This window comes from Pempheris klunzingeri, chromosome 11, assembly GCF_042242105.1.
Source record: "Pempheris klunzingeri isolate RE-2024b chromosome 11, fPemKlu1.hap1, whole genome shotgun sequence".
In the NCBI taxonomy this organism is placed as follows: domain Eukaryota; kingdom Metazoa; phylum Chordata; class Actinopteri; order Acropomatiformes; family Pempheridae; genus Pempheris; species Pempheris klunzingeri.
The window spans coordinates 9,252,583-9,278,676 of record NC_092022.1 but is presented as its reverse complement, the minus strand read 5'-3'; the positions used below and the strand labels follow the sequence as shown (position 1 = coordinate 9,278,676).

At 42.0% G+C, this 26,094-nt stretch overlaps 1 protein-coding gene across 1 annotated transcript; it reads right to left on the bottom strand.

Annotated features, from left to right (window-relative positions):
- Window positions 1-991: 991 nt before the first annotated feature.
- Window positions 992-22,845, bottom strand: LOC139209278 (band 4.1-like protein 1). The gene is made up of 24 exons (XM_070838925.1): window positions 22,774-22,845; window positions 22,292-22,441; window positions 16,545-16,649; window positions 15,261-15,303; window positions 15,069-15,144; window positions 12,804-13,022; window positions 12,589-12,676; window positions 12,356-12,508; window positions 11,134-11,231; window positions 10,198-10,373; window positions 9,551-9,807; window positions 9,017-9,055; window positions 7,868-7,897; window positions 6,909-7,067; window positions 6,449-6,578; window positions 5,454-6,358; window positions 4,279-4,329; window positions 3,658-4,059; window positions 2,614-2,835; window positions 2,417-2,476; window positions 2,116-2,205; window positions 1,873-1,953; window positions 1,168-1,284; window positions 992-1,054 (listed from the first exon to the last, which is right to left on the bottom strand). The coding sequence occupies exons 1-24, from the start codon at window positions 22,843-22,845 to the stop codon at window positions 1,049-1,051; spliced, it is 3,729 nt and encodes a 1,242-aa protein (XP_070695026.1). The 3' UTR covers window positions 992-1,048.
- Between the last annotated feature and the right edge of the window lie 3,249 nt (window positions 22,846-26,094).

The following is a 26,094-nucleotide window of genomic DNA, read 5'->3' as shown; positions in this document are numbered from 1 at the left end:
AAGTCCATCATGATGCAGCACCTCGAATCATATCCTTTCGTACATGCCATTCACGCATCATGGTCAAATACATCTTACATGGGTAAAATCTTCGGAGTGATAAATAACAGGAAGTATAGTGATCAGACTAGCTCCGATTTAAGTCCTTAAACACGTGAATAATCACCGTCACAGGACCTTGTTGGCTCTACATGTTTTCTGTTCACTACAGCCTCATCAGTCAGTGAGAAGATGTGTGGGTGGAAGCTCATTTGTTCATTTGACTGGCTATGCAAGAGTGAAAACTAACAGTAGGTTCTGCTCTGCTCTCACTAAACCCTGCTTCACTGGATGCTTTAACAGTACTGGAGCTACATGTAATGGATTCTTTTACCTATTGACAAAGTGTAAGCACACACAGTAGGTTTGTTTCAGCAGTTTTTTCAGCACACACAGCAGGAATTTGATGATTTCTTGTTATTTGGTACAGCAGGACAGACATGTAGAGGACTATGTGCGTGATCTTTTTTTTCCCCCCTCATACTTCTGTTTCCCAAATGATACTTTCTGCATGGGATGGACACCCACATGGCATGTGACCTTGTCTTATTCCACAGTGTGAATGAGTACACAGATTATCTAAACAAACCCCTTCTGCACTAATTCCTTTTGACCTTTGAGGAATACTTAAGCAAGTGGTTTGAACATAAAGGCCCTGAGAGGTTTGCAGGGAATTTAGTTGGATTATCTCTTTTGTTCCAGATGTTTGGATTTCTGGTGGCATAATGTCAACCAATAAATGACCAAGAATGAATTTTTTTTTTTTTTTGCCACGTTACCACCAAACCACTTGCTGAACATGAATGATTTCAAGTGTTTGAATAAAAACAAATAACATAGGAATTTTAAAGGAGTCTTGTTACAGCTTTGCATGTGTGTGTGTTAATGTGTACAAGAGGCTCCATTTGAGCGCCACTGGCAGTCGTGTATCAGTGGTAGTGATGGATGGCAATTTCAGGTCACGCACTGACACTTCTGGACCAAAGGGGGGCACTCTCGTCTCAGGAAATCAGGACTGCAGGTAAGAAAGAGGAGACGGTCAACCTTAAATCCCTCGACTTCAAAGGGGGGTTCTGAGGCTAAATCTTGGCCAGATATTATCGCTTGGAGTCAAGATGGCACCTGTACCTCTGATGTGCCGTGTCGATCCTCAGTGGTTGATTCTGTTTCCCTGACAACAACTGCCTTGGTCACCTGCATGTCGGGATGCTGCTGCTTGGCCTCCTGTATTGCAATAGCCAGCGCCTGCAAGGAGAGAGCGAGAGGTGGTTCTGAAATGAATCATAGAAACAAATGTATAGCTTGTAAAGGATTTCTTTTGAAATCCAGACTGAATTATATTCAATACTAGAATTAAAAATTCAACACAATTTCGGGTCAAAAAAGGCAGATTTTTCTGCACTAGGAAAGTAAATTTTAGACAATTTTTTATGATTACAAATGGGGATGAAACCATTAGTACATTTGATTAGTTGAAAATAAGCAACTATTTTGTTAATCATTATTACTTCAAATCATTTATCAAGCGAAAATAGTGAAAAATGCCCAAAATTGTCCAATTCCAGTCTTTCAGATGTGAGGATATGCAGCTTTTCTGTCACGTATGAATGTAAACTGAATATCTTTGGGTTGACAAGGCTGACAAAACATTTTAAGATATCACCTTCAGCTCTGGGAGGTTGCAATGGGCATTTTTCCCACTATTTTTTTTTTTACATTTTATAGTCCATCAATCAAAAAACAAAAAATCAAAGAACACATACAAAACCAGTAACTATAGTGCGCATGGTTCTTTTAACTGTAGCATTTCATCCACAGTTGATTTCAGCCCACCTGTTCCTGGTCTACATCATCATCTCCTGTGATTATGATCCTCTTCTCGATCCTGGTCTCTGAATATCCTCCTTTCACCGTCTGCAACACAAAACGACTTTTCTTTTAATAGCCTTCAGAAGTAGAGCCCTTCTTTAACTCTACTCAGATAGCAGAGATGTATCTCCTCATGTTGGAAAAGCCACTTTATCGTAATAATACTCTAAATTCTTCGCTTTTTAAGTTCTACTCAGGCTTCTCTACCTTGGTGACGTGAGTGGTTGCCGAGGTAACATTTTCAGTGACAAGAATTGGTGATCCTGATGTCTCTCTTCCAAGACTGCTCATATGCACCTGATAACGCAGAAGAGAGCTGACAGCATTAGGTAAATTCTGTAAGTGCACACACATATACACAAATCATAAGAAACCATAATTATTGTTTGATATTTAGGACATGCAGTAAGGCACAAATTCATGTCTTTGTACAGTAAGTAGGTTTAAACCCTGGAGAGTGTGCTGCAGGTTGAGTTAAAATTGGAGAGGTCCTTCTGTATGTACTCACAGGGGAAACACTTTGTCTCGCAGAGTAAGAAACTTCACTAAGGCCGGTGATACCATGATCCTGAAACAGACAATGTCATTATGTGACCTGTAGGGAGCAACGCTTCATTTTTACAACATAATGAAATCATTTTTAATTCTAGTTGCATCAGATGTTTTTTTCGTCTGCAATATTTCTCACTAAAATAAGCAATTGACCTGATCTGTGAACTCCACGATGGTTGTGGTGACCTCTGACCCGTTGGGCTGAGTCTCCGTCCTGACGTCAGTCTTCCTCACCGTTGGTGTGGGCATGACATCACTGGCCTCCCTGCTCAGCGGAGTGACAGCGGAGACGCGACTGACCTCTCTGTACGACTGCTCTCTGTCCACTGACGACGACACTGGCACGGACCTCTTTGGTTTTTTGGGTACAACAGGCTTAAGTGGAGGAAAAAAAACAAGTTTTTGTTTTTACACAGATGACAGATGAGTTTGAAGCTTGAACCTTGTACTTAAATTAACTGGGAAAACAAGTCTTAAAAAACGCCTGGAGTTAAGTGATGGACAACGTGTTTTGAGGTCAACGCTCAAGAGAGATATTTTGTATTAGAAGGAAGATGAAAGAGGAAAGACAAAGGCAAGCAGAAGAGATGAAAGGTCTTTCTTCATGATAAAGAGCACGTTGCCTGTCAGTACATTTCATTATCGCCTCTTACTGTGCCCTTTATCTACTCTTTTCTTGATTTCAGTGCAACAGAGGCATTGATATTTAATCAATGTACACTTAAAGCTAAAGTTAAAACTAACCCAGGACAAAGAAAAACACATTACAATCTGTGACAAATGCTGCGGGTGTGATCACACCATTGTTCTTTTATTTTTTTCCATTTAAACCGCAGAGGAAATTTTGTTTTTGAATGTTTCATTGACACTCGCATTGACCAACTACTGCAGAGGCAAACTAGAGCTTGTAAACAAAAGATGCATGAACTCATCAACAGCTCGCTTTGGGTGGCCTGTCATCACACTTTGATGGAAACTTGGCTGGAACGACGAGGGCGACATGGTGGTGTTATAGGAGGGGGGTTGGGGAGGATGGAAATCCAGTCCTACTTACTGATGTTTTGGCCACACACTTAGCCACACTTAACTTCCCATATGCTTCTAGTTAAAAATAGGCATGATAAAGATATAAAAGACTTGCATGTGCATGTTTTAGCTGCTCCACACACTTGATATGAAAATGTTTGTCCACAGTACCTGCCCATCGGGCCGCTTGACCTCTGGTCGGACTTCTTCAGCCTGGATATGTTTAGCTGGAGGGCTGCTGCTGGCTCCTCTGGACAGAGGCGCTGACACTAATGGAGGAGGCGGTTCAAAGGGGCCCTGCTGCTGGACGAAGTCAATGCCAAAGCACAGACCCCCGTCAGGTGACAGATCCCTGTCTCCCAGCTCTGACATGCCCCTGGAGAACTCCTCCATGCCTGTGTGCAGGTCCGTGAGGACGGTGAAATCTACCTCGGCCTCCAAGCTGGACGTGGAGCTGACCGTGATGCTGGAACATTTGCGCTCGATGCCCAGGTGAGTTTCCTTCAGGTACAGGATGTCGTGGTCCTGATCATCCTCTGAGACGGAGCCCAGACGTCTCTCCCATGGTTCCCTCTGCAGAACGTTTAATACAGTTTAAAAGAAAATGTATTTTATATTTAAAATAAGTGTATTTATGTGTACTTATGTATCTATATAATCAACTGCATTTTTATATTTTGCAGACTTTGAATGAAATCAGAATGTGTTAACTAATTAACTAAGTTTGTATAGTTATTTCTAAAGTAGTGTCTGAAAACAAAGAGCACGTGGTGGAGCTGAGCGATGACTCACTGATGCTTCGTTGAGAGGCTCCTCATGAATAGCAGGTGTGGGAGGCGTCTCCTACAGAACAAAAACAGACAGCAAGCAAACATTAATATAAAACTAATAAAGCATGTGTCAATTCATAGAAGTTAAAACAACCACAAACAAAACCTATCTATACTCTAGCTCACGTGTAAATTGTCATCATTCATTTACAGAAACAGAGCGCTAAGAGTTTTTGTCAGCGTTGATATAACGTTCTGTTTGCAGCAGGTGGCTGATAAAAGCATCATTTGCCACATTTGGAGAAACCATGTTAGCAGCGTTCTCTGCTCGCGTATTTATGATATTTATAAAATGTAAACAATTCATCCACCAACCCCAGTGCGTATGCTAAACTTGCACAATAAACACACTTATGAGAACTTCCAGACACTGTAAAGATTACAGCCACCCTTCAGAAGCATGCGCATTGGGTATATTTCATAAGTTGAACTTATTAGAAATGACTGCAAGTGCAATGGTAATGCCATGCACTGAAAGGTTAGAGTATTCAAAATCCCTTGCAGGAAAAAGGTATTCATATCCGTAAATGCAGCATATGAATGCCTAAGCCCTGAAGAGGTTTGGCAGCTCTGCAGCCCGTGATTACATCTCATCATCTTTTTCATTTTCTGCTGCTGCTACAGAGGTGCCAATGCAGAACATTTGGTTCAAATGCCCTTCTCAGCCATTTACAAAAAGGATTGAAATTATGTGGAAAAAGAGGTTTCAAAGAAAAATGGTGGAGAGGTCTTGCGCTCCTTGCAACAGCAGCCACCTTTAGCCTGTGAGGATGTTGGAAGGAGAGACCAGGTGTTAACGTGACAAGTTAAGGTGGGATAAAAAGGGACGCCTGAAGCTTAAGCATTGTGAGCTTTGCTTAAAGGTCCGAAGCGTTCTGAAATGGCCAAGCAGATGTCAAGCTTTGCGTAGGGGAACAACGGAAAGCAAAAAGCTCTCTGGGCCAATGATGCGATGCGAAGGAACGTGAACTTTTGCTTTCTCATACACAGCCACATGAGGTCTGACGTATGCGTGTGATTTTTTTTTTGTTTTTGTTTTTAGATGATAAAAACAAGGTTTGCACGACATCGCCTGAAGCTCATGCAATGTTTTACTTCCCGATGATGGACAAACAGGTTAGGGGGCGGATGGTTTACCGCTTGCTTCCTCTTGGCTGTTTCTTGACTGGGCGTCCTGTAGTGGATGTGGCTGCTGTCCATGTTGCTCTGTCTGTCTCGGGACCACTGCGTTTTTAGAGGAAGAGTTCGAGGGGGAGCTGTCGGAAGTTTGGAGCTAGAAAGGAGATTCTCTTTTAACTCAGAGTTGTTTTGAAAATTATCTTCATGTAGCACGTTTCCTCTTGTCCAATGGCTTTGTCCCGTAGTACCTCTGCCGTCTCGGAGCTCCTGTTGTCCATACGGCTCCTTCTTGATGTGTTGATGTAGTGGAGTTTGCTGCTGATATGACATTGCACTGTCGCTGTGGTATTTGGTGGCCCCTGTGTTTTCCTTGACAACATCTGTGGCAGACCGCAGTCCAGTATTATCATCCACTCTCCCTCCTGCCTCACAGGATCCATCTTTAGATTTTGTCATGTGTACGTCCCCAGTCGCACCAAAGATCCCTCTATCAAACTGGCTTTTAGTTTGAGGGTTTACGACACCTTTGTTCTCTTTATTCAAAGATTTCTTTGATCTCTGTGGCTTTAGAGGAACTATTTTGGTGACTTCTGAGTGCGAGTTCCCCGTTTTGTTGAAATCTCTCTCTCCCGTGGGGCTTGGGTCTTTTATTTTCCAAATCTCACAATGCCTCGTGTCACTATCAGTTCTGCCCCCATTGCCCTCTGGGAAAGAATCCACAGCCACCGGAGTTTCAAAGTTCTTTGATCTTTCTCCATGAATGTTATGCTCATATTGACAACGCCTCATATCTCCGCTGATCATTGCACTCCTCTGTTTGTCAGGTGGAGATCCAAATCCATTTTCTTGGACAACATTCCTCGCTAATACAGAATCGTGATGCCCGTTAGTTGCCACTGTATCATCCATGCTCATACCCGTTGGTCCTGTTTCTGTAAAGTCTGTTTCCTCTTTCCGAGATGTTCCAGGTCTAGTTTTTAGAGAATCCCTGAATGATTGACAATTGTTCACATTTGCTTCAGTCCAAGGGGTCACAGAGAACGTGTCTCTACCCATAGAAGAGGTCTTTTCCAATTTAGAGTGAGTGTCCAGTGCTCCTTCATAAGCATCCTGCTTGTCAATCAATTTGGCATCACCGGTCGCCTATGTTAACATAGAGTAGACAGTTGCATTAGCCTAGCTAGATACACTGCTCCTCCGTTTGTGTTATTATTGTTACCCCACTTAATAACTGTAAATGATTAGTGAACACAAACAGCGATTAACTGGAGGACCTATGATGCATTTGATGCATTTTTCTGATTTTCTGTGTGTTGGCTCAATTGTATCAACATTTTGAGAGAGAATGGAAGGGGTAGACACGATGGCAAGGAAAGGGCTGACAAATATAAGATTTATAGAAAATCACAATATATGAGAAAGAAATGATAGTATAATAAGTATGATAAGTTGGGAACAGGATCTCATTCTTACTGGCTTCCGCTCGGGGGTTCCTCCAGGAGGAGTAGCTGAGGAGAGGCGTTTCTCCCTCTGGGCCATCTTGCTGTTAGGCTGCCTCAAAGCCCTCTTCAGCTCATTGATGCTGGCCTGGTGCTTTTGGATTACATCTTCTGGCTTATCCAAGAACTGCTGCTCGCACGGTGAAGGGCACATCGGGAACACAAATTAAGTTAAAATCTCAATTAAGATAGTAATAGTTAAAATCCTAGAACTGAATCTATTAGATTCTTGTAGCAGTAAATTCTACGACTGAACTAGACATGTACTTCAGTTGAAAATGAATGTGGATGGTTTTCATTTTAAAGTTCTCACTCTAACCCTGCTCTGATGGGGGTGTGGTAGTACATGATTGTCTGCTTTGTGTTTTGTAAGGGTGCTGAAGGATGAATTAAATGCTGCACCACATGACAGGACAACAGAGGTCTTAATGACCACCAGAAACAGAAGATATACCAGAAGGTATAGACCTCATTATAATACATTCAGTTTAGAGTATTATTAATGTTTTTCTTTTATCTTGCAACATTGTAGACAAAAAAGGGATTCAGTTAAAGGTCTGGAGGTTTAAAAATCTCCTAAATATTATCATAAATAACACTCAGCCTTAGTGAACACCCAACATTTTAAATTAATTCTACTGATATACTGATCAAAGTCTAGACAGATAATAAAACCAACTTTAACTGGGAATAGTGTTCAGAAAATAATAAACTGGCATGCAAACCTATGATATTGCATTAAAGAAAGTGGTACACTGAGCGATTATGTGCGCTGTAGAGTAAATAACCTTAATGCCTTAACATGAACTCCAGTGCTGTTGCTGTTTACTGTGTTCTAACAGTATATGACAGGCACAGTTATGAATAAGGAAGCGCAGCACACCTGATGAGTGTCACACACAGCACATGCCAAAAAGAGAGGACAAGCAGTACCTCCTGTTTGGGCCAAGTTGTGGCCAGATCCTTGTCCAAGGGATGAGGGAGCCCGAGGTGGGGCAAGTGAGATGAAGTGAAGGGTTTTGAGCAAAGCAGGAGGTTGAGGATTGGGGGGGGGGTGGAGAACAGATGCGTGCAGAGACAAAGAGGTAAAGTGCTGCAGGTGAGTCAAAAAGGCAGGCGGCCAGACGGACAGACAAACAGGAACAGTTGACACCATCAAGGCTTTTGGCTAAGACTGTTAAGCTACTTAATGTTCTGCCAAGACGACAGGGACAATCCATTTTAGTGTCTGCAAACTGATAATTAATGCAGTCATTTATTGACTGAACATAAGCGTTTGGAGAGAGGGATTATTCCCATACTTCTTCATCCAAAGTTTTGGTGAGAATGCTTTACAAAACCCACGAATGAACAGACTAATGCAGTGTCAAATACTTGAAAACACTACCACCCATACCTGCATAGGAGTAAGATGAAACTAGATACATTGGAGTAACCTTTACCATATACAAATAAAGTACAATTAATTTGTGCCTCTTAATGAAAAAATAACAATAAAAAACAAAATAGTGAGATTTTTACGCATCTCAGCCAGAGCCCCGGGAGACTTGTCAACTGGGGAACCACTGATGCATTGAATAATCAACAGTGCTTAAGGGCCATCTGTTAATCCTGCTAAAAACAATCAATCTAATTTCACACGGGGACACTGTTAAAGATGCACGCTCTTGAACACGTGTTGAATTGAAAATTGAAAATAGAAGCTGTTTCCATTGGAGTTGTACTGTTTAAGTCATTCTTGATAAGAGCTACATGCCTATGAAGAAAGTTTAAGAAGAAACTCGCAATGAAAACATTTTCCAGTAGGCAGACAAGAAAAAAAGAAAAAGGAAAAGAGCCTGAATAAATGTTTATTAAATGTTTTTTTTTTTTTCAAATCTGACGATCAATTCATGCAGTTTCCATGGATTAAACTCAGTGGAAACCTTGAAATCATGACATGAAAAGAAATAACATTCCCTCCAGAGACAAATAATTGAACAAAAAAGGATAGGTAGTGTTTAACAAAACACAGAGTACGGGTGCATGACCTACGACAACCAAAACCACACAGACAGACACTGAGGTCCAAGGCCAAAATACCTCTGGTTTTGAGTCTACAGGCGAGCCTGCCTCCTCATTCTGCAGGAGGGGACGAGGTGCACAGAGGGGTCAGAGAGAAGAGAGAAGAGGTTAGCGGAGTGTGATAAAATTACAGCAGGGAGAAGAACTGTAACAAGCAGGATGCTGGGTTAAAAAAAATCACATCTGATCGAAGAAATAGAGGAAAAATAGGGATGTGATTAGCCTTAAATGAAAAGGAATGTGAAAGAGAAGGGTGACAAGTGTTCGAGGGATTCTTCCCACTAGAGACGCAGAAACTGCTGTGTACTTTTCCAGATGAGCCAACAGATCTGCTTTTGTACGTTACGTTGTACTTTCCTCAACACTAATATTTTTCATTGAGTTTCATTTACATTGCTGATTTACAGTGATGCCTGTGGCTCGATAACAGCTCTCATCTTCTCAAAGTAACATGTAACTCATTCATACTGTGCTTACTAAAACATACAAGTCTCTTGTAATGAAGGCAGGTTTCTGTATATTTGAACAGTGGCGTGTCCGCTCATCTCGTACCTTAAGCTCCAAACTCTTGGTGGGCGTTGACATGTTGGCACCACGAGTATACTTCTGAATTTGATCTTGGTCATGACCTTCATGCTGCTCCAGCTCATGATCTGTATACTGGTCCTGGTCTTGGTCCTGATAGTGATACTGTTCGTGGTCAAGGTCCAGGCTGCCCTCTTGGTCCAGGTCTTCTCTGGACATGAACTGTGTGCGTTCACTGGAGCTTCGCTGGGACAGCTGGTCCATACTGTCGCCTAGAGCTGAGGCTGGTGAGGTGAGAGCGAAGGGAAACATCAGCCACCAGGACTCCAGTGTTAAAGCTTTTACATGGCATTAGCTACAGCATTTAATGGTGCCATATACAGTATCTCAATAGCCTATGTATTCTAACATGAAATCACAACTTTTTTGCCCAAAGAAGGCTCAGATAGCTGCTTCACTCCCTTCAGAGCCATAACACAAAACCAATAAGCCCTGTTAGTGAAATATTTACACTGCCTTAGAGAGGAGAAGTATTTTTTCATGCATACATTGCTATCCATCCATCAATTCATTTTCTACACCTGACAGGCTGGAGCCAAGTCATAGCTTCACAACATAATCCAGGAAATATAAGTGAACCCCTGTGTGGACAGTGAAATAGTGGGAGTTCTTACCTCCATCAATACTTCGGGGCAGCATGTACCTCTTGCTAACGGACCGATCGAACTGTGGGGCAGGTCTGTCAATCAGAGCACTGGCCTGTCTGGTCTGGGCCTGGGTCCGGCCGCTGTAGCGGAACTTGGAGCCAATCACAAGGAAGCCCTTGGGAGGCGGCTCTGGGGAAACCAACCTGCAGGAAGGTCCGTTTTGTGTCAATCTACCACAAAAACTCAGATTCTGCACCTTGTTGATACATTTTACTTAGTAGAGTATACTTAGAGTATAGAATCTGACACAGAGGAGAGAAAGGAGTAATGCTCTATTTTACTAGTAATTTCCTATGAAGTTTTTTGAAAAGAACTACAATGGAAAATAAAGATTGAATTCTGAGACAGTTATTTCAGTTTATTTAGTTGTGTTAAGGTCTAGATTTCCAGAGGAATTTCCTTGAAAGAACACAGAAAATATTAATACAGTAAATATGAAGCAGCAACAAAATCCCCCAACCAGCATCTGTACAGCTTCCTCCAGTTTTGCGGTCACTGTGAGGTCGCCAGCAGAGACTCCAGGAGGTAATCTGTGATTATTGGAAACTCTCCCTAAGTGTTGAATTGTATTTGTCTGTGGACAAATTTCACTCACTTGCAAGCTCAGCTGACCTGCTGTGCACTAAGAGTCCATTGTTTACAACAGTGATTAATTGGAACAATTAATCAAAAGTGCCCAAACTGATCACTGTCTCCATTTCCCTCTAATTAGTAGCAGATTACTTTGTCCTCTTTTGCATATCAGTTATTTTCAAGGAAATTAAACATAACTATGGGACCTGTGAATAAAACGTGGTAGAAAAAGTTATGCAGCATATAGAAGGAAAGCTCTTCTGTGAGTTAACACTTCATGCATTGTGCAACGACTACAGTGTCTGTATATCTGTGAGCATTAAGTCCTACCTGAAGAAGGTGTGGTGCTCAATGCAGACCTTCCACAATCGCTTCGAGGCCCGGTGGTTGGGCAGCTTGAAGCCTATGGTGCTCTCAAACTGTTCATACTGTGCGGTGAGGGGAAGGGGGTGAGGTGGTGGTGTGGAGGAGGAGGAGAGGTGAAGAAGAGAGGGGGAGTGTGCAGGGGGTGAGTACGGGAAAAGATGGAGGGATGGTGGCAGGGTGAATTGTGTTTACTCCGCAGCAATGAAAAAATCAATGTGGTTTTGCTGTTTTACTCGTAGAAATATATTCTCGTGTCTCTCACTGCCATGTCAGGTAGATTTTAGATCTCTAACCAAGCTACAAATTAGTCGTTCATGCGCTCACTCCATCAGTTCAGTGGTGTGAACAGAAAAAGACGCTTTCAAAATCAATAGGTTATTAGCAATATAACAGGTCTTTAAACATGAGGAGTAGTCTATTCACAAAAGCAGCCAACTTCTGTTCCACACAAAAAAAAATGTGTGGACAGTTTTAAATAAAACACAATGATGGCCCCCTTGGCAAATCTGAAGTGACAGCTGACTTAAGCGGATAGATCTGCAGAACAAAGTATATGCACTGAATGGTCTCGGTATTCACTATGAAGATGTCAGTGTCATTTTAAAACTGGATATAAAACACATTGCAGATACCCTGAAGGGCAAAGAATCACAATCATTTTGGGGAGCTGAAAACCAGAGCAAGGATAATGTGGCTCTAACATTTGCAAGTAAAATCCTTGATGAAAGTGCAAATCCTCATGCCTGGCTAATCACGCTCTAAAGTCACCATAGAGGAAGAAAGAGGGGTAGAAAAAGAATAAAAACATAACCTATCAGCCTAATCTATAAAAACGGTGGCTGTGGCTGCTATAAATAATTTCAGAAAAATATACTCCATCAGTTGTCACATGGTTTACTGCAGATAAATCTCAAAAATAACACTTTCATCAAACCATGAAATGACTATTTATGCTGTTTGGGACGAGTCAAGAGGGACAATGATGTAATTTTAACAACTGTGAAACCATGAAATAGAAATGCGGAGATGACTCTTTGCCAAATGATCCTTTATTCTACTTGCCTCAGCTTTGCCAAAGTGACTGTTCTAGTGGGATTGTGCATGCAATAATTGCGCAGTAAACTCCTTAGCCAGGCAAGATGCAAAAAACAAGATAATGACTGAAAATGAATGGGTTTTTATTTACCTCTCCTGGGCGGATCTTGATGTAGAAGTTACTTCTCTTATAGGAAATCTTGAGGATTTTTGGCCAGGCAAACCGGTTGATCCTTAGACGGTCTCGGTAGATGAGCAGACCATTAGCGCTCACACCGAGCATTATGTCAATCCCTTCTGAATCCTGGTGAGCACAGGCATACAGCATCAAAAAACAGAAGTGTGTTGACAGAAAAAAACGTCTGGGAAGTTTCATCTCCTTACCTTGGCATGATGCAGGTCTACTCCATACATTGAGAGCTTCTTGGCATTTTCTAGAAAGTTCACCTCTGCATCTGCTGGGCTCATTCCCCTACAACACAAATGCCACATATGATTCATCCTTTTTTTTAATATTCATCCCACAAATCAAAAATACCTGCATTTCTCATAATCTCCATGACCTTCAAAGTAATTAATGAATTCGTATTTTCTCTGACCTGTAGTTATGGTGCAGCTCCATCACTCTCTCCTCCAGCTCTCGTGTCTGGTTGGGTGCAAAGCGGAAGTCGCTGACATAGTCCGGCCCATGTTCCTCGGGCTCGTAGTCTCCCAGCTCTGCCTGGACAGTGTAGGAGCCTAGAAGGGCGTGGGTGACGAACGAGCAGGGCAGACGACCGGACAGGATGTCGTCCCTCAGCTGCAGGCACAGGTAGTACCTATAGAAATGCAGGAGGTGGAGGCAGAAATGCTCCTGACACTGAAGCAGAACTGTGCAGAACAATTAAAGGACATTTTCACAAACATATTCAACCTTTCCCTCAGTCAAGTCAGAGTACCCATCTGTCTCAAGAGTGCCACCATAATACCTGCGCCCAAGAAACGAAATCCAACTTGTCTGAATGACAACCACCTGGTTGCTCTGACCACAATAGCCATGAAATGCTTCGAACAAATTGCCATGCAACATCTCAAGTCATGCCTCCCCGCCAGCCTTGATCCCCTACAATTTGCTTACAAAGCAAAGCGGTCAACGGAGGACAGCATACCCACCCTTTCTCCGCCTCACTCTGACTCACCTGGAAGATAAAAACTCCTACGCCAGGATCCTGCTAAGTAATTTTAGCACAGCATTAAAACAATCCTGCCACAACAGCTGGTGGAGAAGCTGCAGCTGTTGGTAATAAACCCAAACACCTGCAACTGGATCCTAAACCTCCTATCACAGCGCCGAAAGACAGTCAGAATTGGCAGCACAGGATCGCCCCAGGGGTGCGTACTGCCCCTGTTCACACTGCTGACACATGACTGTTCTGCACAATTCAACACAAACCGCATCCTGAAGTTCATAGAGGACACCACAGTTGTAGGCCTCATCAGGAATGGGAATGAGACAGCATACAGAAGTGAGGTGGAACAGCTGACGGCCTGGTGCACAACACACAATCTCACCCTGAACACAGACAAACTAAAGAGATGATTGTGGATTTTAGGAGGGCCACTTCCAGTCACCACCCACCACTGATGATCAGCGGATCTGTGGTAGAGAGGGTAAAGTGCACCAAGTTACTGCATCTAAATGATGACCTGACCTCCAGTGACAACACCACAGCCATCCTCAAGAAGGCACAACAGCGTCTCCACCTCCTCCGTAGACTCAAGACAGTGGACCACCCCACTCCAGCTCTGAGTCTTTTATAGAGTAACCATCGGAAGCATACTCACATACTGCATCACTTCCTGGTTTGGCAACAGCAGGTCAAATGAGAGACAGAAAATGAAATTGGATCATGAGAACAGCAGATCATTGGTGCCTCTCTTCCATCTCTGATTTACATCTACAACCAACACTGCATAAGCAGAGGACGCAGCATCACCAACAACCCCTCATCCCATCCCTCTCACTGCCTGTTCTTTGTCCCGCCATTGCGGAAAAAAATACAGGAGCATTCACCCCAGGACAACAAGACTGCTGAACAGCTTCCTCCCCACAGCAATCAGACTGCTTAAACCACAAGACATGAACAGTGACTCTTTACCTCAGTAAGTGAACTTGTTTTTAATGATGGCATTTTATTCCACACTGTTTCAAATCCATATGTATTCTACCATTGCACTGAATATACTTTATATATATTGCACTAAATGTTTTAAATGGCTTACATGTTGGGATTTTTTGCGTTGTGCATAAAAATTACCAATAAAGACATTGACAGACAGAAATATCCCAAATGGATTGCCATGAAGATATTTTGCATAAAATACTCATTGTGCTTAGATGATCAATTCTAATGGCTTTAGTGATCCCCTGTATCTCATTTAGCGACTTCATCAGATACCAATGTAGGCTACTGTCCGATTCTTGAAAGTGATTTAGATCTTTGCCTATCCTGCAGTAAAAGGTAGTTCACTCAAATGACCTACTTCCTGTGTTAATCTGTCAGTGGTGATAGTGTGTTTCCTCTTGGCAATGTAACTAATTTAACAGCTAATTATATACTTTTATGTCTATTAACTATTGTTTAAAATACTTCATCGTTTTCTGATTTGTGATCAGAAAAGTTGCACAATTGCTTCCAAAGACTACTGAAGCTTACTTCCTGTCTTCAACCTCTATTTGATGTGTGCTTGGCTCACTGCTTAAGGTACTCTGCCATAGTTGTGTTTTTTTCTACAAACCTTCCAAACGTATTAGCTTCAAACAAACAAGACAAATCCAGGTTCTTTCACTGTGATTTAATGATCCTTGTTTCATTCAGACCTACCTGGTGATGTCTTCAATGAGCACAGATGGGTCTGGAGGGTAAAACTTGACAGAAAATCCAAAGATCCAGGAACCAACTGTGGACAAACCGCCAGCAGGGTTGTTTTTTTGCAAAGGATTGCCTGTTCATTGAAATGTATGCGTGTGGACTTGTTGGACTGTGTGTATGCCGGTGTGTGTCCGCCGCACTTACCCCGAATTTGCTTTTTAATCTCTTTGGAGGGATCCAACCAATTCTGATAAAGGAAGACAGACACAATCCCCCTCTGAGAAATTCAACCTCAGAAAAATCATCCATATTCACACTTTTAAGAGCCCTGTTAAGTACTGTAACTCAGTAGCTGCTCTTCTTCTTTTAAATCTGTTCCCTAGTTGAAAGCCAAATATATGTATGCAACAAGAAAGTGGATGAAGACTTCAATAAACACTGGAAGCATCAATATTGGGCTAAAAATGCCAGTTGAATCCAGGTCTCTCTGCTTAATGTCACTGGAGCTTTCATGGTGCACTGAAGCCCCTGTGCACCCTTTTAAAAGGCCATACTCTCTAATCACATTTTAAAAGGTTAAAGGCCATGTATGCCACTCTCAGACTGTAAGTGCTTAAGCATGGTTAAAAGGGCAGCCAGGGACTCACTGCTTTATAATACCTGGGAAAACAGTCTGGTTAAATGGGCTGGTTGGCTGAAAGGCAGCAACGCAACATATGTTCTGAAATCAAGCTGGTATAAAGAAACGTATCCAATCATTATCAATATAATTGGCCATATATTTGGCCTTGAAAAGCTATTCACCGCAGAGGGGTCCAAATTCATTTTCATTTAGACTGATCACTGTGGTAACAAAAATGCTTTAAGTTCCAAATGATAACTTTGGCACAATGGTGACACACCCAGTTCTTGCAGACCACAATGGATCATGAAACACATGTCAACAGATGAAAATGCACCTCCGCTACAACAACCATACAACTGTGCCACCAGTTTGTGCCAGAGAAACGGACTGGAGCCAGATTGGAGGGCTGCTAAATTCAGTTGAATGCTTTAGTGCATTCATGAGTCAACTGCCATGCTAGTAGAAGTGTAAGTCATCACATGGAGCTTTAAAGGGTAGATTAGTAGAGGTTCGACCACAACGCATATTTAAGCTTATTTTATAGGTAAGAACTTAGTAAATAATCATAAAGTTATATATATAAACCTAATAAACACCCAAGTGCACACATGCACCTCATTTGTGTGTGTTTGTGTTCTGTTATAAAAACACATTTGGAAATACATGTTGGACTTCACAGCAGCTGCTTAGGATAGTTTCTCATTAGAGATAAAATTGGCCCTCTGCGTTTGGTCTAATTACAGCTGCTTTTGGCTGGTGTTACAGAGGTTCAGTTTAATAAACTTAGAATGGATAAAAACACATGCTGTTTCCCCAAGTAGGATATCGTCATGCATGTGTGTTTGTGTTTCTGTGTTTCTGACCTTGGAGTTGTCCGTGTCCTGGAAAGTCAGGCCAAAGTAATCCCTTTCCAGCAGGTTCAGATGGCCACACACCATGTCCAGCAGGGTCTGGCCCTTGGCAAATTTCTGTTAGACACACACACACACACATACATACAAACAAAGGCATACATGCATACAACACATAAGAACACACAGTGAGTGGGCAGGTGACATACTGCAGGTCCAGGCTGTATGAACACCACATACTGTAAAAGACAACAATAAGAGGATAGAGTGCAATAATGCTATTTAATAAAGATGTATGAGAACTATGGGGCATCTGCTGGCCCAGTTCTTTTGACCAGTTCAATATAATACATGTCACACACTTCTTCCTCTTCCCGTATTTTCTGTTTATATCTCATCTACACTATCAGCTGGCATAAATTCAGAATGCAAAACTAATCTTAAAGAACCATCTGGAACGGGATTTTAATAATTCTAATACAATTTTGTGGTTGATTATCTAGGAAAATAATGGCTTGGTATTATTTTACTGGACAATAATATATATCTTTGTATTCCATGTTTTATGTTTCAAAAGGAGTCAAAGTATCACTACATATATATCAGTGACATAAAAATCCACACCAACAATAGCCTGCTTCCAGTCTGTCCTCTCCCCCACTGTTGAGTGGGAGGAGCTGCACTCTGTATGACTATATAAGGGGAGCAATTGCATTTCGCATCAGTGGCGTTTTGAGAGACCACACCTATTTTCTGCTCAGCCCTCCAGGGCTGAAAACAAGGCCTCTGTGGGTTGCACAGACAGCCTTGGCAAAAAGCTTTTACACACACACACACACACACACACACAAAGAACACAGACGCCAGATTCATCTCCTAGGGAAACCTGGCTCCTATGGCGACAAAGCAACCAAGCAGCTGTTACCATGGCAACAGAAGTAATAGGTCCCCTCTGTATGTGCGTGTGCCCTCTCAGTTTCTCTAACTCTGGTTAGTACCAGGCCACCACAAAGCTTTATTCAGCTTTGTAAGAAAAGCTGGCAGTACAGTCAGCAGTCCTTTTAAAAGAAAACATAAGAGAGACTAATTAATCAACCATAATCAAGTCATCTGTCTCTCAATCATATAAATAATAATTCATAGCGTGCTGCACCAAGGCTGCCATGAGCGAAGTAGTGCTGATTAACAGACAGAGGCTGCCGTCAGAGATTTTTTGGGGAGCGGCTCATATATTCGATTTTTCCAACAAAATGAAATTGCAACACATCTCAGGTGGTTCCCCAAGCATGGCAACCAATTCAGGAGCTGCTGATGAGATTTCGTTGTCGCTCCAATTGGCTCCAATCACATTTCTGTTACTAGTTTTGTGGGCTGATTGTATTAGCAGCCATTTGGTGTAATCCTAGAAATCCATTTTGCTGATCGCTTCACCCATGCAAACTAGATGAGGAGAGACGGTGTGTGTATGTGTGAATGGGTTAATGACTGGCCTCGGAGAAAATAAATCTACTGAACTCAGTCACTTTAACAAATGCAAGAGGAGGGATAGCATTGTGGAATCAGATTGCTAAAGAAAAACTGTAAAGATGTGGTGAAGGTAGCCTCAGGTGGTTTTTTATATCATGAGATGTAACTGTATGGCTTCGTTTGTAGCTACAGTGCTCCGTCTTCACAGTTTAGTTACTTGCATACACTATAGCCAGCTTTAACAAACTTCTATCTGTACGATCACACATTCATGACTGAAACAAATGACAACCAATCCCACCACAGAAGAATTTCAGCTGTTGAAGGAGTACTCCAGCATTGTAGTCTCACGCCTCCTCAAAACTGGGTCTTGCAGGAGACAATTTGGTAATTTGAAGCCTCAAAATTCAAGCTGCGACAACCCTGATGACATCATCAGGAGTTTTTTTTCAGCCTTTGTTTTACTACATGCGAGGAGTAAGTATATGAGCTTCATGGTTAAAATTGTTGGAATGCCCCTTTAATAAAACAGCAGTTCAGTGTAAACTTGACAGATTCTTTGTCTGTGCGATTCTTTGATTCTTTTTTTTTGTAGTCATGACACTTTTCTAGGCATTTTTCATCACATTCAAGGCTACAGTGTTGGAAGGACATGTGAATGCAATAAACATTAAAATTGCAGTACGGAAGTTGAATGTACCAAATATTCTCTGGTTCCAGAGTATAAATCAGGGTTCCTACGCAGTATTGAAAAATGTAGAAAAGTAGAAACTGATTTTAGTCATTTCCAGGTCTGTATAAGTATGAAAAAAGAAAAAGAGATAATGGCAAATATTTGTGTCTACAATATTGCACCTATTCTTTTTTGCAATACAGCCTGGAATAAAGCTCTGATACAAGTATCCTGGTGAAATATGACCTGAAAAATCTAGTGAGAAATGCAGAAACAAGGTATAGAATTAGAAATCTGTAAAAGCCCTTTGTTGATCAAGTTTAGACTCAGGACCACTTGCAATATATATGTTTAAGTGCCTAAACAACTGTAAAACCAAACAATTTCAGGAATGCCACCACAGATTTTATTTTTTTAATTTTCTGTAGCTCAAAGCACAGTATAGACAAGCTTAGCCTCTTAAGATGTTGAACAGTGTATAAGTCGGAGAGGCTGCCCTTCAGGGGGATACGCTGTGCACCAGTGCTAGCAAGTGTACTTTCCAGAGTTCCCTTGAGCAAGAGACTGAACTCATTTGAACCTTCAGAGGCTCAGGTCTGCAACTGACTGTGCACTCCCACTTCTTTAGAGGGGAGAAGCAGAGAGCGATGCTGCAGGGAAACATGTTGGATGGGTGCTATGGAAAATGGGGGGAAAATATGCAGAATATACTGTAGATACACTGATTTTATCATCTGTTAAACTTTTTTCAAAGCCCGATCCCTGCGCCATAAATCTTTTATCTGGTTTTGAGTCATTAACCACGTGATCACATGAACCTCAAATTTAAGGCGCTGGTGTTTTTCTCTGCGGAAGCACATTGAATTTAAGAACACTGAGCTATCTGGAGTGTAGTGCTTTAATCCTGTGCATACATAGATGCACTCGTTGTCCCACTTTTTACTGCACAACGTTAACTACTGCTGCATCCTTCTCCCAAACCAAATGTTTTGGCTTCTGTCAGAAATATTACAGTTTTGTATTACAGTTTAGGCAACTAATGTGAAAAACGAACACATTTCAACAGTGCCAGTGCAGGATAAATTGGGGAGAAATGAAGGCAATTATTTTTTTTTTTATCATTTCTACCGCTGTGCGAATAAGGCACCTCTTAAATATCAGCTGCTCAGCATCAGTGGCTAAGCTTTGAAACATTAGTGGCACAGAAGGCTGTGAATTGAGGGGAAACAGACCACAAACAGCTCTGCCTCTCTATTAAAATGGAAACTCACATGGTCATGCGGTTAACCAGCAAAAATTAATTAACCCTGCAAATGAACATTTGTTTTTCATGGGTTGGACCTGCAGAGAAACATTCAACCAAACTTTGAGCAATCAAAATATGGGTGCAATTGTCTCCTCACGATTTTAATCAGAAAGCCAAATGTTTCATTCAAGATGGTTTTCGTAAACACTAATTGCCAGAGTTTGAAAGGTTTAAGGCAGCAAATTGCGTTAGCAGGTGGGGGAGGTCCTTCTTTAATAGTATGGCTTTTGGTTAAGGACAGGACAATGTAAATGCATTGAACTCAATCAATATCTATAATGTTGTGAGCTAAACATCAATCAGAGGCTCACGCTGCCTCTGTCTGTCTGTGTGTGTGTGTGTGTGTGTCATGAGGGCACATTTGCCTGGTGGATATTATGAATGTAATTAAAAGTAATGATTTCATTGCACTTATCATTGTGTGCCCGCTTATCTTTTTTCCCATTGCAGTGATGCACACACTCTACCACAGCACACAAGCAAGCACTCCTGGTCTCCACCTCCTCCTTTTTTCTCTTCACGTCCTCCCCCACTCTCTTCATCTTTTCCTCCTCCTCTTTCCTTCAGCCGTTCTATTTTCTCCCCGGTCAAACGTAAAAGCACTCATCTGTCAACTGTATGGATTTGCTGTCAAAGCCCCATACCTCTAGTGTCACTGGCCAGGTGACATGAAGAAGTGTGTGTGTGTGTGTGTGTGTGTGTGACCACATGAATGTAACCAAGACGAGAAGGGGTGGTTGAGTTGAAGGAGAATGTGTGTGTGACGGGACCCCTGACATATTTCTCCACTCGCTGGCTCTGGTAAGTAAAATATGTGAGGTCACGTGGGGAGGCACTAAGCCGTAAAAGGAATACAGATGACATGAATGAGGTCGAGCGTCCAACAAGCTCATTCCTGTCACACATCACACTCCATCATCAGCGGCAGCAGCCAATGGGCTTCCAGCTCAGGCTTTAATGTGACTCACGGCAGCTCTCTAAGTCCTGCCCAGGATCTCCTGCTGATGTGGAATACCCCCTTCGACATCCCTCACTCTTCCTCGGGAGTCATTTCAGTGCGGCAGCAGGTTCATTTTCTGCCGTGTACGCTCATGATGATCGCGTGGGCCACTGTTAAACTCAAATAAACCACGAGCCGTAGGAATTCGCCGAGCTACACTCGTCTGTTTACAAAACACAAAAAGCTACAGTCACGATTCATGGAAGCTAGGGATTGCTCATTTGAGCCTTCCATCCCCCACAAAGTAGAGCTTGTCTTACCTCCCTCCACCCATCACTCCCCCCCTCGGTGAGAACAGCAGCAGAGCTGCATTTCCTGACTCAGTAGCATGTATTACCGAGGGAGACTAAATCCCACTGAGGTGTACTGTGGTGTGGTGTGCTGAGTCAAGGGCTACATTCAAATAGGGGAGAGGTACACCAGCATTTTATTATGCAGCATTTTTTGTCACCTTTCCCAGAAAGACTGGAATTTTAAGCATGTGTGCATTTTAGCTTGGCAAAACACCCTTTAGAAATAATTTTTTCTAATTATGTTTCTGCATGTTTGCAGAATTGTAAACAGTTAAACAAATACCAAAGTCTTGTGAAGCTGAAACTGTGAAGCTGAATGCAGCTTTAAAGGATAGGTCATGTTTTTGTTAGTTGTGCATCTTTGAATCCACCAAAGTAATTGCTGAGAAACCGTACAATGGCATATGATGGAGCACAAAACAAGCAATCAGGCAGGTTGGAAATTGCCTTAGCAAACTAAGCTAGGGGAAAAAGCAGGTAACAAAAAGTAATAAGAAACATACTAGGTACAATATTATGGTCCTGGATTAGGGATAGTTTTTAGCAATATTGTGATTTAAATGTACTGCACTTCTAGCATTTTCTTGTGTGCCAATGGAAAATGCGCATTAACAACAACGTGGATGGAGATGCACTGACAGAGGGAGCCAGAAATGTTCGTAACAATCCCCCAGTACACAAAAACATCTGTGGCAAGTATTTTGTTAAAGTTGGACCAGGAAGCCAGTTTGATTAATGCTTCTATTAGTTACACTTATTTTCCTTTTTTTCCCCCTTAACTGTTGCCTTGTTTTAAACCTCTCTGATTTGCTGACTGCTCATGTCTTGCCCTGTCTGACCTCTTTTAGTGATGTCACAGATCTCAGCAAATAAAAATAGAATGTTATGATGATGGATAGAAATGACCAAAATTATGAACATAAGACAGTACAGGTTACAATACGTTTAAAAACACAATCATTGTATTCTTTTTCAGCCATTTTTGTTTGCATCCTTGATGATGAAAGGTGAGTAGCATACCTCAACTGAAGCCTCGTAGTCTGAGCCATCAAGTAGATTGACTTTGACAGGGATAGTCTTAGGCCGCTTGCTGGTTTTCTGGGGAGATTTTGAGGCTTTGCTGGGGGTCTTCTCTGAGCTATCATCCCCTTCCCCGTGGTCCTCTGGAACCTGGGATAGATAAAAATCCTTCCCCTGAGTGAGTGAGCTTCAAATCACCATAATTTGTCTTTTATTTAAATATTCGAATTCTGAGTCTCATGAGGCATTACGTACTTGTCATACAAAGTGATTTAAACCCAAATTCTAATCATGTTAGGCAATCATCAAATGCATGATGTCCTGTGAGCTGCTACTCTAAGATGTTCAGATGTTAAGTTACTGGCAGAGGCAGAAGGAGCTAGCTGCCATGCATATCAAACAGAAAGCCGGAAGGCCCCTGAGTGATTGAAGGGCCTGAGTAAAATGATCTACAGCTGCTGTGAGTTCCACGGGGCTCCCACCTGATTGGTTCTCCTGGCGTCACCCTCCATTGCACTCTTCATTTCCCCAGCCAGAGCCTTCTCTGTTGTCATAGAAATGGATTGCAGTCCTGCAACCACACATAAACATATTCAGTCAACATCAAATCTTTTCCCATTCTAAAAAAAACAGTGCTGCTTAAAGTCCAATTTGCCTGTGGACTTCTGGTGGATTCAAGTCATGAGTTGTAAGCAAAACACTTCCCCATGTGTACGCAGCATACCAAATCTTCACTTAAACTGACATTTAGGTATATCGAATGGCTGCAGAACAGATACCTGTGGTCTCATCACATCCAATGTCCTCTGCAGCTGACATCTGCTATGTGGTATTTTAATTATCCTCTACTGTCATGCTGATTGAGTGTCTTTCTCACATGCGTGGTCACTGCATTGTGCATGGAGAGGTGGTGAAAAAGAGAAAGATGGTAGCTCAGTCAGTGCTGGCTCACAGCCTCCCACAGGAGCACTCTGCATGAAGAGTGTTGGCTTCGGGACGCTCTCTTCTCACACTAGCAAAGGAGATAGCATAAATTACATCAGCCACAGAGCCCTGCGGCACCGCACACGACAGCAGACACACTGAGATAGAGAATGAAAGAGAGAGAGAGACAACAAGGAAGGAGAGGGCGCTGGGAATGTGACAACAATCTGGGGATGAGACAGGAGGAAGGAAAGGGTAGCGCAGGATAAAAGGCAGAGGTTACAAGGAGAGAGACACCGGGGAAAAAGAAGGAAAAGCGAGGGGTTGGAGAGTGAGACATCCAGCATTGTTTGCTGATACAATATTGGGGTGAGCTGGAGACAGATGAGGCTTGTCATTTGAAGGTGACCACTGCCATACTCGGGTTGGACTCCTGCACAGCGCCCTTTCTGCAGGTGACATACACCACAATAGCTGATATTAAGATTAGGGGGAACAGCGAAGAGAGACGAATTATCTGAGATAAAGCAGAGAGTCAATCTGCAGCTTTGGTGGGAGAAGTGAGCACGGGGGCCATGGGTTTAACATTCCTTATATGTCAGCTTAAATTTTGCAAGATAACATGGGAAATTTCCTCCCAAATTATAGGTTGCTTAAATTCTACATTTAAGACATTTTTTTGAGAGAGTGGATTGCAATGGTGCAGATTTTTGGGTAGGGGCTGCCTTTTTCCAGTCTGGCAAAAATATAGTGTGGTATCTGCCAAATGATGTGGTGGGTCCTTTTCCCGAGTATACTGTTTATCTAACAACATCCCCATTTTTCAGCCTCCAGAGAAAAGTGAATATATTAGGTAACAATTTCCTCTTAAGTGATTCCAGGAAATGTGTCAGCCTGCGGCATGTGTAATATTGTTTAAAACCTGGAGAGTTTCAACCAGTTAATTATTGACTATCTATAATGTGTAAAACGCACTAAAACAGAACGTGCTTTTTACTTCAATGAAAACTGTCCTAATATGGTAAATAACACAGTACAATAGTTATTTTGAATGCATTTGTAATATAAACCGTAAAGCTTCAATGAAAAAAAAGAATGAGAAAAGCATAAAGTAAGGCAAGAGGTTAATGAGAGGAAGGGATTAGTGAGGAGGGGACATGGGAAGCTCTGATAAAAAGTGCAAAGCTTCCAGGGAAAACTATCATTAGGGAAGAGCAAAACAGAAGCTTAATTTGGTCTAATAACGGCCAGTAAAGTGTTTGTAAACCAGAAAAAGATATGGTAGTAGTTTCCCCCAAAAAAGAAGCCCTAATTAACAATTTTTTTCCTCAACCAGCTGTCAGGGTACATCCCTGTGTTTACAATTTGGGAGGCTGGAACACAGCACGTCTCAGCTTTCATGATAGGTCAGCCTCCCTCTGCATAATGAAGCCGGATCAAAGAGGAATGCAGTCTGGCTCCAGGAAGGCTGCAGATGTCACACTCACACTGTGCAATGTTCCTCCACAACTCTGAAGGGCCTAGGGGTTGTTTAATTAATCGAATTATTGAATAATTATATAATTGCATCCAAAGTTATTCTCATTATCGCTGAATATTGCATGTGCACCAATAGCATTTTGTAGTGTTTCAGGTTAAAGTGAGATTTGTACACTTTCCAAATAGATTTCCATGTTAAAATTGCTCTCATACAACTCATGTTTATGCATCGAGTCAGACAAGGGATACAGCCAGTTCACATGGATGCATGTGTGCTGCTATGGAGAAGAAGCAGAATAGCTGTGAAGCAAAACTTTAACACTGCATCGATCTTACTGATGAGTGAACCTGATGTATCAACCAAGTACCTCGTCAAAAATGTCCTCCCACCAATCCAAAAATATCTAAAAGTCGTGTAGATTCACACGTTCAATATTTAGAATAACAAAGCCTTGATTATGTAGCACATTTCAAAAGGACATTATCTAATATTATCACATATTGACCTTCTGTGGAATCTTTTAACGGATCAAATAGTGTTGTCATTTCATAAAATACTGTTTTATAATTGAATGATCCCTGGGCAATCACAATTAGAGAAGAAAGGTTTCATTAAATTTGTGTAAGTGTGTTTTTTTTGTTTGGAATACAAACACTGAACAATAGAGCCTGACCAATAGATCAGGACACACGGGCGTATATCTTTGCAGATAAGTACAGAAATGCCATAGTTTGACATAGTTTGGAAAGAGTAATGCATTGTTTGTTTACCAGAGAGCACTGACTTCCCTAAAATCTGTACATACATTCTTAGTCCCCAGTGGATGGCTTTTATCTCGCGTGGCTGTAGACTCTCAGATTCAAAGCTGGAACACTGAGGTTACAGAACATGAGTCTTGGACCGCCACGATAACGCCACTCTGCCCTGCATTTCATACAAAAGCTGATTTCCCACAATCACTGTTATGTACTGAGGAACACAGTCGAGACAATTCAGAGTCCGAGTCCATTCTTTCACCTTGACATTCATCTCTAATCTGATCTCATTTCACTGGTAAATATCAGTTCTCCTGAACATTCACTCACGTGAGCCAATCAGATCTGTCCACTATAATACCCCCGACTTGGGGTGAACGTCAACCCCCATGAAGCAGCTGTCAGAACAATGTAACAGTGAATCACAGGCAAACTTGAGAAGAATCCTAATAGATCAGTGTCAGAGACTTTAGGGCGCTCATTTCACACACATCATGATCGCGAGGCCAATCAATTCTTTCATTTGGGTCACTCTGTGATTCAATCACTCCGACTCCACATCAGTTCTGGTCTCGGCACACCTAATCATCTGTGTGAGGGAGATGATGGAGACTGAGACGTGCGAGGTGCTGCGGCTGCTTACA

What these genes read in the sequence shown, in the direction of transcription:
- LOC139209278 (XM_070838925.1), bottom strand. Translation starts at nt 22,845, where the DNA reads ATGACAACAGAGAAGGCTCTGGCTGGGGAAATGAAGAGTGCAATGGAG. An exon ending in ACGCCAGGAGAACCAATCAG is followed by an intron (nt 22,442 to 22,773) that starts GTGGGAGCCCCG and finishes TATCTATCCCAG; the next exon opens with GTTCCAGAGGACCACGGGGA. An exon ending in GCCCCGAAGTATTGATGGAG is followed by an intron (nt 9,808 to 10,197) that starts GTAAGAACTCCC and finishes TCACCTCACCAG; the next exon opens with CCTCAGCTCTAGGCGACAGT.